General features: G+C 33.7%; 2 protein-coding genes across 7 annotated transcripts; one reads left to right on the plus strand and one right to left on the minus strand.

Moving 5' to 3' along the window:
* Nucleotides 1-1,591: 1,591 nt before the first annotated feature.
* LOC106758757 (uncharacterized protein YwbO) lies at nt 1,592-4,023 on the plus strand. Of its 3 annotated transcripts, none has more exons than XM_014641736.2 (8): nt 1,592-1,876; nt 2,503-2,656; nt 2,747-2,866; nt 2,970-3,013; nt 3,139-3,264; nt 3,459-3,543; nt 3,681-3,737; nt 3,824-4,023. In XM_014641736.2, exons 2-8 carry the CDS (start codon nt 2,525-2,527, stop codon nt 3,899-3,901), a joined length of 642 nt encoding a protein of 213 aa, XP_014497222.1. In that variant the 5' UTR covers nt 1,592-1,876; nt 2,503-2,524; the 3' UTR covers nt 3,902-4,023. The 3 variants fall into 3 exon arrangements, with proteins under 3 accessions (XP_014497222.1, XP_014497224.1, XP_014497221.1); XM_014641738.2 differs by having other exon boundaries at nt 1,592-1,794; nt 2,512-2,656; XM_014641735.2 differs by having other exon boundaries at nt 1,593-1,794.
* A 902-nt stretch (nt 4,024-4,925) lies between these two features.
* LOC106759571 (E3 ubiquitin-protein ligase At3g02290-like) lies at nt 4,926-9,485 on the minus strand. 4 transcript variants are annotated; one of them, XM_022780049.1, is made up of 6 exons: nt 9,196-9,485; nt 8,031-8,420; nt 7,233-7,422; nt 7,002-7,148; nt 6,117-6,226; nt 4,945-5,294 (listed from the first exon to the last, which is right to left on the minus strand). In XM_022780049.1, exons 2-6 carry the CDS (start codon nt 8,148-8,150, stop codon nt 5,268-5,270), a joined length of 594 nt encoding a protein of 197 aa, XP_022635770.1. In that variant the 5' UTR covers nt 8,151-8,420; nt 9,196-9,485; the 3' UTR covers nt 4,945-5,267. The 4 variants fall into 4 exon arrangements, with proteins under 4 accessions (XP_022635769.1, XP_022635770.1, XP_014498288.1 ...); XM_022780048.1 differs by having other exon boundaries at nt 4,926-5,294; nt 6,103-6,226; nt 7,002-7,422; nt 9,196-9,484; XM_014642802.2 differs by having other exon boundaries at nt 7,002-7,422; nt 9,196-9,476.
* Between the last annotated feature and the right edge of the window lie 3,297 nt (nt 9,486-12,782).

Below are 12,782 nucleotides of genomic sequence, written 5' to 3' on the forward strand. Positions count from 1 at the left end.
CTTGCTTGAATAATGGAGGTAAATATAAATATGATTGCTTCAAATGATACAAATTATCATTTGTATCATAAAATCTGAATAAGATGAAAGACTTTTATTTGTGAAGAAATATCATCTTTTCGTTTTTGCTACATAAAATCTAAATTCTATGTTTAACGAAGAATGAGACTTTGAGCAACAATAAATGTGTGGTTTTATTCAATAATATGTAAAAGACAGTGTTTATAATTCCATTGTTAATGAGACACATACTAGAACTTTGTAAGAGGAGATTGAGTTTTTGTATGTTTCTAAGTCACGCAATAATAAATTATATTTTTTGAATTGTTTGATGAATTTGAGCTATAGAGAGATTTCTTCCATTTCAGATCATTTAAATGAGTTTTAAAGATTCCTAAATCAGCTCTCATGAATGAGTATTAATTTTGGTGAAGTTTTGTGACTATAGCTACCGAATACTCTACCAGAATACTGAGAAATATTATGGGTTTCAATTACAAACTTAGCCTTTAACAAGATTGGGACGACATTGCTAGTTGGGCACTTGGTATGCGAAACTGGGTACAAGGAGCTCCTGGACCATCTATGATTACTATATGCAACAAGAAAACTTTTTCACAGAATTAAATCTATAAAAATGTCAATGAATAAACTATAAATGGATGTAAAAGTCTCTTAATATCAAAAGAGTAGCCCTCACTGCCTCTTCTGGTTTTTCTAATTCCAACTTATATTTTGCTAAACAAATTGTTTATATCAGAATTACTGTTCAAATAAAACGAATAATAAGAATAACTTGCACAACTAAAATATTAAAGTATCAACAATAAAATTTTGCTTCAAAAACACGAGAATTCCTGACATGAGAAAAAACACAGATGAAAAAAAAGTTTGATTCCACCGCGGCCATGCTAGCTTAGATTCTACAACATGATATTCTGGCTCCAGGGTTCCTGACGAAGAACTCTTTTAACATCATTATTAAAGTCAACAATGACTTTTAATTTATAGTAGTAAGTATGAAAAATCCACTGATAAATAGCGTATAAAAAAAGTATACCATTTTTTTAATAAAAAATTATTCAATGTACTAAAATTCATTTATGATTTGAATAATTTTAAATATAAGAATAATAAGAAGAATAGCAGCATGTGAAAAACAATGGCTTAATACCGTTTTTGGTCTCTAGTTTAGGAGGTTTTGTTCAATATGGTCCTACTTTTTTTAGTAACAATTGATCTCATTTTTTGAAAAAATTAATCAATTGACTCATTTTTTGTTATGACGTCAATTTTCTAATGGTGCTGGTTACGACGTTAATAAGTTCTTTCATGCATTCACCTATCCAAATGTTATTTTAACAGTTCTAACATAATATTATGTTAAAAATTATGTCATCATTGTATACAATAAGGACTATGATAAACAATTTAAACTTGAATATAGGACCAAAAGGACTTAATTGAACAGTTTTTTCAAAAGGTAAGATCAATTATTGTTTAAAAAGAAACACAGGACGATATTGAATAAACTCTCTCAAAATAAACCAATAGCGATATTAAGTCATAAACAATATATTATCGGGTTTGGGTGGTTGGGTCTGAACACGTTGGGGAACGAAAGGTAAGACAATACAAAATAATAAGTCCAAGAAAAAAAAGAGACAAAGTGAGATAGATGCTCCAGTTCTAATTTCCCATTATCATACAATTGAATCAAATTTTAATTACAATTTCTGTGAGCGTGGCAAAGCTTTTGAATTTGGTGCCTCTCAGCTCTGTTTACTCATCCAGGTATTCTAACTTTACTTTTTTCTCACTGCAAATTGCTGGGTTCATTATTATTCACACATCCCATTTGCTTCTAGCTCAAAAGGTTTGTTTTTTTCTCTCTTTTCAAACTAAATCGTTATGTTTTGTAATTTTTGTTTTTGAGCTGTTGTTGGGTTGTTTCTGATCACGGGATTCCTTTGGAGCAAAAGATTTTCTGATATTTCCGGCCATCTTCTTTTGTACTGCAAATTGATAGCTTGTTCTTCAATGATTGAGATTATAGGGGGGATTAAGTGCTGCCGGGTGCATGTAATTCTTTAGGCACTTCTTTTGTTATTCTCTAATTAGAATATGAAGTTTTACTTAAGTTATTTTGATTGATACACAGTGCAAAACCTTTATTATAGGAATTAACAAGATGAAATTGTAATATGATAGAAGAACAATACTGAGAGCAAGTACGAAACTGTATCTTTGCTTTGTCTGAATATTATTCTCTTTATATTTTACCCGATCAAATTAGGAATAGAAGAATGGAGAAATATCTGACCTTTGTAAGTTCAGCCTTAATTTTCGAACAAAAGCATGTGGTGCCGTTAGAAGAAAATATGACTGACGAGTATTATTTTTTTTTCTCTTTTTTCTTAAAAATGAATGGTAATAGATCACTACTATTCTTACTCCTTGGCATAGCAATTTTATTTGATAAGTGCTTATTCTGTTGTAAAGGTATTGCAGATACAGCAGGATCATGAGCGGGGCTTCTGAAAAGAAACTTGTAAGAATTGATGTTAGTTCTGATACTGTGTGTCCATGGTGCTTTGTTGGGAAAAAGAACCTAGACAAGGCCATAGCTGCTTCCAATGATAAATACAACTTTGAGGTCTGACATGCTCCTCATGTTTTTGTGTTTCTTGCAACCAAATATGTCTGGCAGTTCCAGTGTTAATTTTCCGTTTAACTGAACTTACAGATAATATGGCATCCCTTTCAACTTAACCCTGATGCCCCTAAAGAAGGCATTGACAAGAGGGAGTATTACAGAAGAAAGTTTGGATCCCAGTCTGTACGGATGGAAGCTCGGATGTCAGAGGTTTATATTTGTTTATCACTTCGTTGTCCTAGGTTGTGTTGTCTATGTTTCATCCTTACCAAGAATTTTGAGCAAGTCATTTTGTCAATTTGGTATTTGGCAGGTGTTCAAGAATGTTGGTCTGGAATATAGTTTGTCTGGACTCACGTAAGATTGAAAGTGGTTTTACTATTCATCAATGGACAAACATCCAAAAAGCACTATAGAAGTGAGTTTTCTGAAGAAGAGTTATCTAACCAATTTTCAGCTAACATGGTTTTGATTATGCGCAGGGGAAACACTATGGACAGCCACAGGCTTATATATTTTGCTAGACAGCAGGGTCTTGACAAGCAGCATGATCTAGTTGAAGAACTTAATATTGGCTATTTCACACAGGGAAAATACATTGGTGACCAGTAAGTGCTTCTGTGCTTCTTCTTTTTTGCTTTTTCTTCAGTGATCCTTTTGGTTGTTTACCAATAAAGAGGAATTGAAAGTTCAGTATGAAAAACTGGGTGATAGAAATGGAGATGATGGGTTTTCTTCTATGGTATGATAATGTATTCTCTAAAACTACAGACATTAATTACTATTTTTAATTTGGATACAGTAAGTTTCTTCTGGAATCTGCTGCAAAGGTTGGTATAGAAGGAGCAGAAGAGTTTCTTAAGGACCCCAACAATGGTTTGAGGGAGGTAAAACAAATTTATACATATAATCAAACTCCATTGAATATAAAACATCAAAATGTTGGCATGATCTCTTAGTTATTATCAGGCAGTCATGAAATGGGTCAACGCTGATCTTGGTTTCCATGTTTCTATCTGTCTAGGTGGAGGAAGAGCTCAAAACATATTCAGGGAACATTACAGGAGTTCCATATTACGTGGTTGGTGTATACAATGTTGAAATCTCAGTTTCTTTTTTCAGTTTCATATGATAAGAAACGAAGTGACTGACTTAATCATATGGCAGATTAATGGAAATCACAAGTTGAGTGGTGGACAACCCCCTGAAGTCTTCTTGAGAGCTTTCCAGGTTGCTACAACTTGACTTTCAGCTTCAATTTCCGTCTGTAGTAATCATCAAACCTTGGAAATAAGAAAATACTCTATAAACTGTGAAACTCTTGCTTATATGAAGACAATATTCAGGTCTTTTTTATTTTTACTAAATCTGAATCGATAATATATCATTACTAATTCATATTTGTAATATTATTATTATTACTTGATAATGTGCTATAGGTTTTCTTTGCTATTTTTGTTTGTATTAAATAATCAAAGGAAAATTAAAGAACAATATAATAATATATAAATAAACAAAAATTAATTAATTATGTATACTCCAAATACAAACCCCCGTTTCGATCTCCAAAGGACAAAAAACAACGCACTCTATATAGTCAAAGTAACATCATGAGAAGATAAAGGTAGAAAGAATCTAGTTGACTATGAATCAATTCCACCAAAATTGTCTTTAAAGATTTCGCATTCTGATTCTTCCATATGAACCAGCATGTGCAAGCAAAAAAACAAGTAATTTATCTTGAGCAAATCCGATATATATTATCCATGAAGAAGCCATGGTCATTATCCATGTGAAGAGAATCTTCATATTTTTTGTTTTTGCATGAACACGATTACGTAAAGTACGATGAATTCTTTCGTCTTTCATTTTGGTGCTTTTAGATACTATTAAGGTTGTGTTTGTTTTTGTCTTTATTGTTTTTTTTTTTCGTTTTCGCAAGAGTTTAAGAATAATCTTTTGAAGTTTTGACCATTATTATTTATTAATAATAAAGGATCAACAAAATACAATATTTGATATTAAAAAACAAAATATTGTTGTATAACTCTTCAATGTCATATTATATCATTCTAACCACTAACGAGAATTTTTGGCCATTTTTTATTACTTACACATCCAATGATACTTTACAACTATAATAATATAAATAGATAATTGATAAGTTTAATGAAGTTTTCTTTGGGTTATAAGTGTTATAAATATGTTGAATATGCAACCTCATTCTAACATAGTAAATTCTAACATAGTAAAGATTAAAAGACTCAAGTTTTAAATAACGGTTTAGATCGGACCAATTGTACAGACAATTTATTTTGAAATAGAAAATAACAGTACACTCAACCAAACAAAGTGTTGAAACCATGACAAAGTTCCCATCTAAAATGGTATTTTCTTGTAATTGCGCAAGTTTTGACAAGGGACAAATGTATAAATAAAGAAACAACTTGGATGAGATTGAACTTTAAAGTGATGGATCATAAAAGTTATATACTTCCTATACATGATAAGATCTTAATCTGAAGTATTCACAATGTCTGTACTTGTATTTTTTTTTTTTTCCTTTCCTCTGTTCTTGGTATCATCCACGATATAAACCTTTTTTAAAAGATTAAGTCGTTTCATCGAATACCATCACCTGCATCAAAATATAAATAAGTATCATGATTCAGTATACTCCAATCCAGAATGCACAAAACATACACAAATTATTATCTAAGTTCTAGCTTCATAGTCATGCTCGATTCTATTTATTTAACTGTGGTATATTTAATCAATATTGAAATAATAGCAAATAGCATCGTAAATTATGTCTCAAAGTCTACAAATAGTATTAGAATAAAACATAGACAGACAAACATGAAAATTGACAAACAAGAACTATTTCGCACATAAACAACCTCAATGCAAGTTAACTGGAAGTTTAAGACAGCCAAGTGCTCAAGCTGCTCTACCTTTTTGTGGAATAAAAATGAAATATACATGTTATACTATACCTTTTTTTAAAATATACCTTTCGTCCTATAACATGAAATATTTCAGTTTTTTCTTGAAATATTTCCGTACCTATAAGTCTCGTGATATGCCCATTGTGAACGTATGTATAGAAGGAGATGGAAAAGAAAATGTAATAGAATGGGAGGAGTGTGAAATGGGAATAGTATGTATTGAGCCTTGAAGGGTGGTTCTCATATAAATACAGGGTTATTTCGGTGAGAGTCCCGTTTTGTTCTTCATTTTGCCATAATAGCACATACTCTGTCCAACATGACAATTAGGTAGCAAAATCATAAATTTTTCAGTTAGACAGGCAAACATGGCCAGTTCTCAGGTTTCTGGTTGAACTGACTGGTTCAACCTGGTTCCCATACTACTGTTTTTATGTGTTCTATGATCTAATCTCTGATGAACTGAGCAAATTCAGAAAGAAATCATTCAGAAAATACCAAGTAAACATTACCTTCCCACAAACAGGACAGTTGTCACTTCTTTCCATCCACTCATATATGCAACCAAGGTGAAAATGATGAGAGCATTTTGTCACTATCTTTGGATTCTCTTCAGTGTATTCTGCAAGCAAAAAATAATTGAAACAAACATAAGTATCTGAAAAAGTTTCTATTCTCAATACAGTGTTTTCTGGCCTTTCCAGCCAACCCTCATTTTGTCTGTTCTGTTCATGTCTTCACAAATTCAGAAAGGTCACTTGTTGCCGTTCTTTGACTGATTCTTTCTGTCTTGAGCTAAGGGAGATTGTATCACATGATGTGTTCTTTATTTATTTTTTCAAAGAAGTTGGAAGTAGCAAAGTTCTAGCGGTGATCCTTGGTATAGCAGTAAGATTGCAGCCTTGTGACAAAGCTGTGCATTTCACAAATACAAATTATGGAAATAGCCTCTACATGAGTTAGGCTCATCTACCCTTTCGAAACCCTCTAAGTGCGAGTCTGATGTATCGTGCCACCCTTTTTCCTAATATATGCGGATGATTATAAGGAATAGTATTGTATATTAATGTTGTTTCCTTACTTTAATGATTAGCACTAATTTGCAATTAAGAGCTATAAATAAGTTGATATTATTTATTGTACAGAAGAAAAGCCAACAAGCCAAAACTTCTGACATGATAATGGTTACTGACTAACTAGTCATGAGTAGAATAAATTGCTTTTTCGCATTACTTAATGAGTAGTAAAAACTATTTAACTTCTATAGCAGTTCTGAAATTGACCATTCTGACTGCTATTCAGGACTGATAACTTCGTTGAAAACCAATATTTCATGCAAAATTGAGCCGCAGCATCATGTGATCTTGTGATGAAAATTTGAGTTAAAACAATATTACCTTCTAGACAAGTCGGACAGCAATCCTCCTCTTCCGATGATGAATAGATAACCCCATCTCCAGTTGTAAGCTTTGCTGATGAAAGTCTCATGGTGGACTTGCGGTATTCCTTTGATCCATCTTCACTGGTATCATTCCATTTGCCACCTAAATTTAAAGATTCTGAGTCAGCATCTCCATCCCCTCTCAGAGGTTCTGACTCTTCATTTAAATGACTTGAACCCTTCTCACGTCTTGACACTAGTCCATCGCGCTGTGAACGGAAAAACCTGGGATCCGCATCATAAGGCAACGGCCTTGGAGGAGAACGATAAATGTCAGATAGAGAATTATCAAGTGAAGCTGTAGAAGTCATAGGTGTTGCACCCTGTATAGATGAAGGAACCGCATGCACTTCCCCTCTACGGAATATTGAGGCATACTGAAATTTGAGAAAGATTAGAATGGAGTTATATTGTATATAAAGTACAGTTCACGTCATTACTGAATATTAGTATACACAACAATCAATACAATTGAATTAACACCAAAATACTAGGTTAACAGATGCAGCAAAGCTTTTGTAGGCTAAGTTATAGGTGATAACCTTCTTTCCTTATTTATTTTTCTATCACCTTGTTACAAGGAAGTTAGCAACTGGGTTTCAAGAAAAAGATATCTCACAATGAGCTAAGGCGTAACTTAAATGTAAGACTCACTTCTTCTAGCACTAATAGTTATCATCAGTTAAAACATTTAACTTAGATTAACAATTTAACAAAATGCATATATGAAACAGATCACCATTTGTAATGTTTACACTGATTGAGACATCTAGTTCATGACTAAAACTAGTTTTTCAAAATACTAAATAAAAAAAAATACAGTAATTTCCACATGACTTCAACTTTAAGTATTTGTTTACATTGCATAGTCCTGAGCAACAGGACAATAAAGAAGAAGCATATGTTCAGACAGTCTGAAAGTGAATAAAAAATAAGAGGATGCGAGAGGACAGAAACAGAGGAATTCCAAAATTTGGAGACATACCACAGTCAAAAAGTACTGTATGAAACAACCGAAACACATACAGTTCCTGTATACAGGACTATTTGGATTCAAATAATCTTCAACGTCATTAACATTAAAGCAGCAACAAACTGAACCCATTGTTTAAGCTTCAATATCCCTCTCTCTTTCAACTTGAATCCTTCACACTCCTCAGCTCAGATGTCACCAGAACATTGATGCTGCTATATGCTAGCTTTGAGAAAATAGCCCCCGAAAAGCAGTAACCAAGAACAATTACTACATTTCCATCAATAAATAGAGAGAGAGGATTCTAAGCTCGCAGAAGTCCAATTGCCTCCGCAAACCAGTACCTCCCTCTTCTGATAAGTTTATCAGTTATCTGGATGTGCAGATGAATCTCTTGATGACCTGAAACACACCAAAACTACATAATATCACTGAACAAACCATTTGGGAAGGTTGAAGAACAAACTTCCAGTCATGCAATTGACAAATCAAAATAACAGAGTTTTCCAAATGCCTGTGTTGAACAATGCAATTCAACAAATGCCGATGCTCCAAATTCAAAGCATCACGCACACAAAACATGATTGCCAAATCAGAACTCCAAAATAAGATCAACATACTTTTCTTTTCCCTCCAAGGGAAAGAAAAGTACAATCAAACTTGCAGAACACCAAAAAATAAAAAAGTTTAATACAAATTTGAGTGTTTCAAGGAAAAGCTATAATCTATATGCAATGTTCCTTTAAATTGTGGCAAAAATTATGCATTACTTCACTGGTAAGTTATACTAGTACATCAACCAGCAGAAAGATGATCATTTTCCTTTTGAGATAAAAAATCGCAATCACTAGTTTTACTATTTTGGCAACAACCCCAAACATATAAGCAAACCACACCCCCATCCTAGGAATTGAACATTAAAAAGAAGGAGATAAAAATAAAAAGAATCAATTTTCTAGAGAGACACCTGAATTTCCCACAAAAGAAAAAAAAAACAATCAACCAAGAAAAACATCCAAATCGATGAACCCAGAGAAGAATAGAAAAAGAAAACAGAGAGGTACCCAGTTGCGATTATCAAATAAGAAGGCAATCAAACCATAGAAAACGAAAGAGGGCATGCGATATAAAGGACAAAGGCAGAATCTTTCAAAAACGAAAGGAAAGAAAAACATACCTCAAATTGTTGTTGTTAAAAAAATAAATAAAGGAGGGATAAATAAGCCCAAGAAGATTGAGTTTGTTACGATTTAGGAAGTAAAAGATTTTTTTGGTTGGAGATTATAGGAAGTTAAAAAAAAAAAAAAAAATCAATCTTTCTCTCTCTTCTGATGTCCCTCCTTTCTTTCTTTCTTCTCTTGGTTCTCTTGGTGGGTGAGTAGTTGGTAGAGGAATATATAAAATGAATAACCCATCAAAAACTTTATGGTATTAAATTCTGAAGGACAATGACTCTTTCTTCTTCTTTTTTGTTCCTATTAAAAATAAAATATCTAAACCATGCTCATTCATTGAGACAAGTCGCACCTCCAAATCCCATTTGTTACGCTCAGATCAAAACTACAACAATATCAAAATGAGCCTAGAAGATACCTGGTATATTTCAGAGGAAAAAATATGTCTACATATTATAAAGAAAACAAATTAATGCATAAGATCATTTATTTCGTAAAATTAAAGCTTTTTAAAATTTTATATTATAAAATTATTAAAACCGTGCTATAAAAATTTAAAAATATAACTTTATTTGAAAAATATATTATTAATTTAAATTGAAATTGGAAAAATGAGTGTTGAGAATCTTTATTTCAAAGAGCATGTGAAAGTTTGTTTTTATCCAAGTTTGGAATTCTGATTTTAATTTGTTGTTAAACTGATATTATAGATGGTGTCAGATGTCATATGTCGATTCGTATATGCTAAATATAAAAAAAAAAATTGTTTATGAATATATACATATGAATTATTGTAATTAAAATATATATTAATCAAATATTTTGATCAAATCAATTATATTTAGATTTTTTATGATAAATTATAAATATCAATGTGTTTTTATTCTCTGCATATATAACTGTTTTGAATTTAATAATTAAGAGTTTGTTTACTTTTAAATTGTTATATTTTCTAACCATTGTTACCTTTTTCTTTATCTTTATCTTTAATTTCTAAAATTGGAAGATATTGATTAAAACAATAAATAATATCTAAAATAAAATATTTTTAATATGTAAACGAAGTACGTGATGCATTTATTTACTTAATACAGATATAAAGCAATTCGGATTCTTTTTCCTATTGAATTTAATATTGAACATATATTTTTTATTTTTTAATATTAAAAACAAGGGTTAAATAAGTTCCTATACTATTAAGCGATTTTGGTTTTAGTCTCTCTTTCAAAGTAAGGTACATTTTAGTCCTTTCCTTAAGGAAACTTTGATTTTAGTCCTCCAAAACTAACAAAGTTAACTTTTTTCTAAGCTGGCTAATGGAGAATGTCACGTCTTTTCTTTTCCAGACACTTGGTATTTTTTCCTACGCCGTCCACGACCTCCTTTTCAGCCATGTTACCCACCTTTCCACCACACCCTCCGACAAGTCTTCCTCCGTCGTCCCCACCCTTCTCGTCATGGTCGCCGGTGATGAAGGTTGAAAAACAGTTATTTTCATATGTCAATTTGGACCAAATTACACCCTTTACTACTCGGAATGAGCTTAGAATCAAGCAAAACTCAATAAATGAGTCTGGAGAGAGTCAAAAGTTGTTTTTAGCGATTTTATGCTTGTTTTGCATTATTTTGTAGCTAATTTGAGAAAAGTAGAGAATGGAGTTGAAGATACAGGTCGTTGACTCAAGAAAAGAGCAGAAAAATGAAGATTTGAAGAGTCGATGCACCGCCTGGTGGTACACTTAAACCGTCGGGCGGTCCAGGACGAGGAGAAGGCATGGCGATTGACGCTGGGCGGACCTGAGGGAAACCACTCGGCGATGGCGATTGCCGCCGGGCGGTAGTGAGATTTGTGGCAAACCGCCGGGCGGCACACTTAAACCGCCCGGCGGTGGCTCGTTGGACTTGGGTCCGTTTCTGATGCATTCCTCACCTATATATACCCCTATTGTGAATTCAGAATCATTCTTTTGACAGAAGAGAATGACCAGACCTAATTTTGCTCTCTAGAAAGGATCTCTTGGATGCTTAGGCTCCTTTTCATCTTTTCTAGGGTTTGCTTTTCCATTCTTCTTCCATTTTTCATCTAGTTTCACCATGTCTATGGTGAACTAAACCCTATTGTTGTTGGGGGAAACGATGTAATCTTTTGATACTCTCTCTTATTGAATCTCTTGATTATTTATATGGTCTCCATATGTGTTGATTGATTATTGTTGGGTTATCATCTGTGCTTAAGGCCTTTATCGTTTAACTCATTCGGCAACTGATGTTTGTCTTTATTGATATGGGGACGTACAGTAATGACATGAACTGGTGAGTATGTAAGAGAGAGCGGAATAGATGAAATTGTAAACCCCCAACAACATCCATTCATCCATTGTTTTCGTTTGTCAATTGAATCAACTTTATTTTTGCATGTTAATATTTTTGTTCTCAAATCCAATTTATTAATTTTTATTTTTCAAGTCTTATTATTTTAATTCACGCGAACGAGAAAGTCACACGAGTCTCTTGGGAAAACGATACTTGGTTTTGCCATTTATATTACTTGTACGATTTGGTACACTTGCCAATTTGTCACCAGCCGGCTTCCTCTGAAGCAACTGATGCAAAAAGAGAACCTAACCCAAAAACCTTCCTCTTTAAAACCTTGGGGAAGTTGGCTTTGAAAGCTTCATCGATTTCCTTCCTCAGTGGAGCTCCACCGCAAACGATCCCTTCCAAAGACGTCAAATTGTATCTGTCTATCACTTTGTCCTTCGTCATAGCTACTACCAGTGCCAGCACCACCGTAATGTGCATCACTCGGAACCTCTCCGCGACGCTCAACATGCCCCTAAAACTGAACCTCTCCATTATCACCATTGTATCCGACAACACCATCGCCTCAGGCTAAAGGTGAAACCGTACACGTGGAAATACGACACCGTATAGAGGTACACTGCGGGCTTCGCGCGCTTCGTGCAAACCGTGTTGTATCCCGCGGCTACTGCGGTTAGGTTGCGGTGAGTAAGCATAACGCCCTTCACTTTTCTTGTCGTGCCGGAAGAGTACAAAATCGCAGCCAAGTCGGACTGAGTCACCGGCGTGGGGACACGGTTGGACTCAGAGGCTGTATCTTTGTCCGGGTGAGCGAGTCGAGGAGGACCATACGGACATGGAACTCGCGTGTTTTTTCTACGTTTGAAGTCACTGCGAAGACGATGGCGAGTTTGTTGAGGTGGAAAAGGTGCGTGATCTCGACGCGTGTAGAAAGAGGGTTCGCGGGGGAGACGACCACGCTGAGGGAGATAAGCGCGAAGCAGAGGATCGGAACTTGGATGACGTTAGGGGAGAGAGAAAAAAATACCCTGGAAAAAAAAAAAGACTTGGCATTTCCCGTTAACCAGCTCAGCAAAAAGTTAACTTCGTTCTTTCTTTGTTTTTATGGTAGGCAATTAATTTTTGCTTAGGGCAATTAATCTTTAATATTTTTCGTTTTTTTTTTTTTGGTGAATTAGAATTTGAATTTGAATTTCTCTTGAGATGAGAATTTGAATTTCTCATGAGATGACAATTTGAATTTCTCATGAGATGAGAATTTGAATTT

Source organism: Vigna radiata, chromosome 4, assembly GCF_000741045.1.
Source record: "Vigna radiata var. radiata cultivar VC1973A chromosome 4, Vradiata_ver6, whole genome shotgun sequence".
In the NCBI taxonomy this organism is placed as follows: Eukaryota; Viridiplantae; Streptophyta; class Magnoliopsida; order Fabales; family Fabaceae; genus Vigna; species Vigna radiata.

What these genes read in the sequence shown, in the direction of transcription:
- LOC106758757 (XM_014641736.2), top strand. Translation starts at nt 2,525, where the DNA reads ATGAGCGGGGCTTCTGAAAAGAAACTTGTAAGAATTGATGTTAGTTCT. An exon ending in TATAGTTTGTCTGGACTCAC is followed by an intron (nt 3,014 to 3,138) that starts GTAAGATTGAAA and finishes GATTATGCGCAG; the next exon opens with GGGAAACACTATGGACAGCC. An exon ending in CCAACAATGGTTTGAGGGAG is followed by an intron (nt 3,544 to 3,680) that starts GTAAAACAAATT and finishes CTATCTGTCTAG; the next exon opens with GTGGAGGAAGAGCTCAAAAC.
- LOC106759571 (XM_014642802.2), bottom strand. Translation starts at nt 8,150, where the DNA reads ATGGGTTCAGTTTGTTGCTGCTTTAATGTTAATGACGTTGAAGATTAT. An exon ending in CTGTCCGACTTGTCTAGAAG is followed by an intron (nt 6,227 to 7,001) that starts GTAATATTGTTT and finishes TTTTGCTTGCAG; the next exon opens with AATACACTGAAGAGAATCCA. An exon ending in ACTGTCCTGTTTGTGGGAAG is followed by an intron (nt 5,295 to 6,116) that starts GTAATGTTTACT and finishes ATTTTGATGCAG; the next exon opens with GTGATGGTATTCGATGAAAC.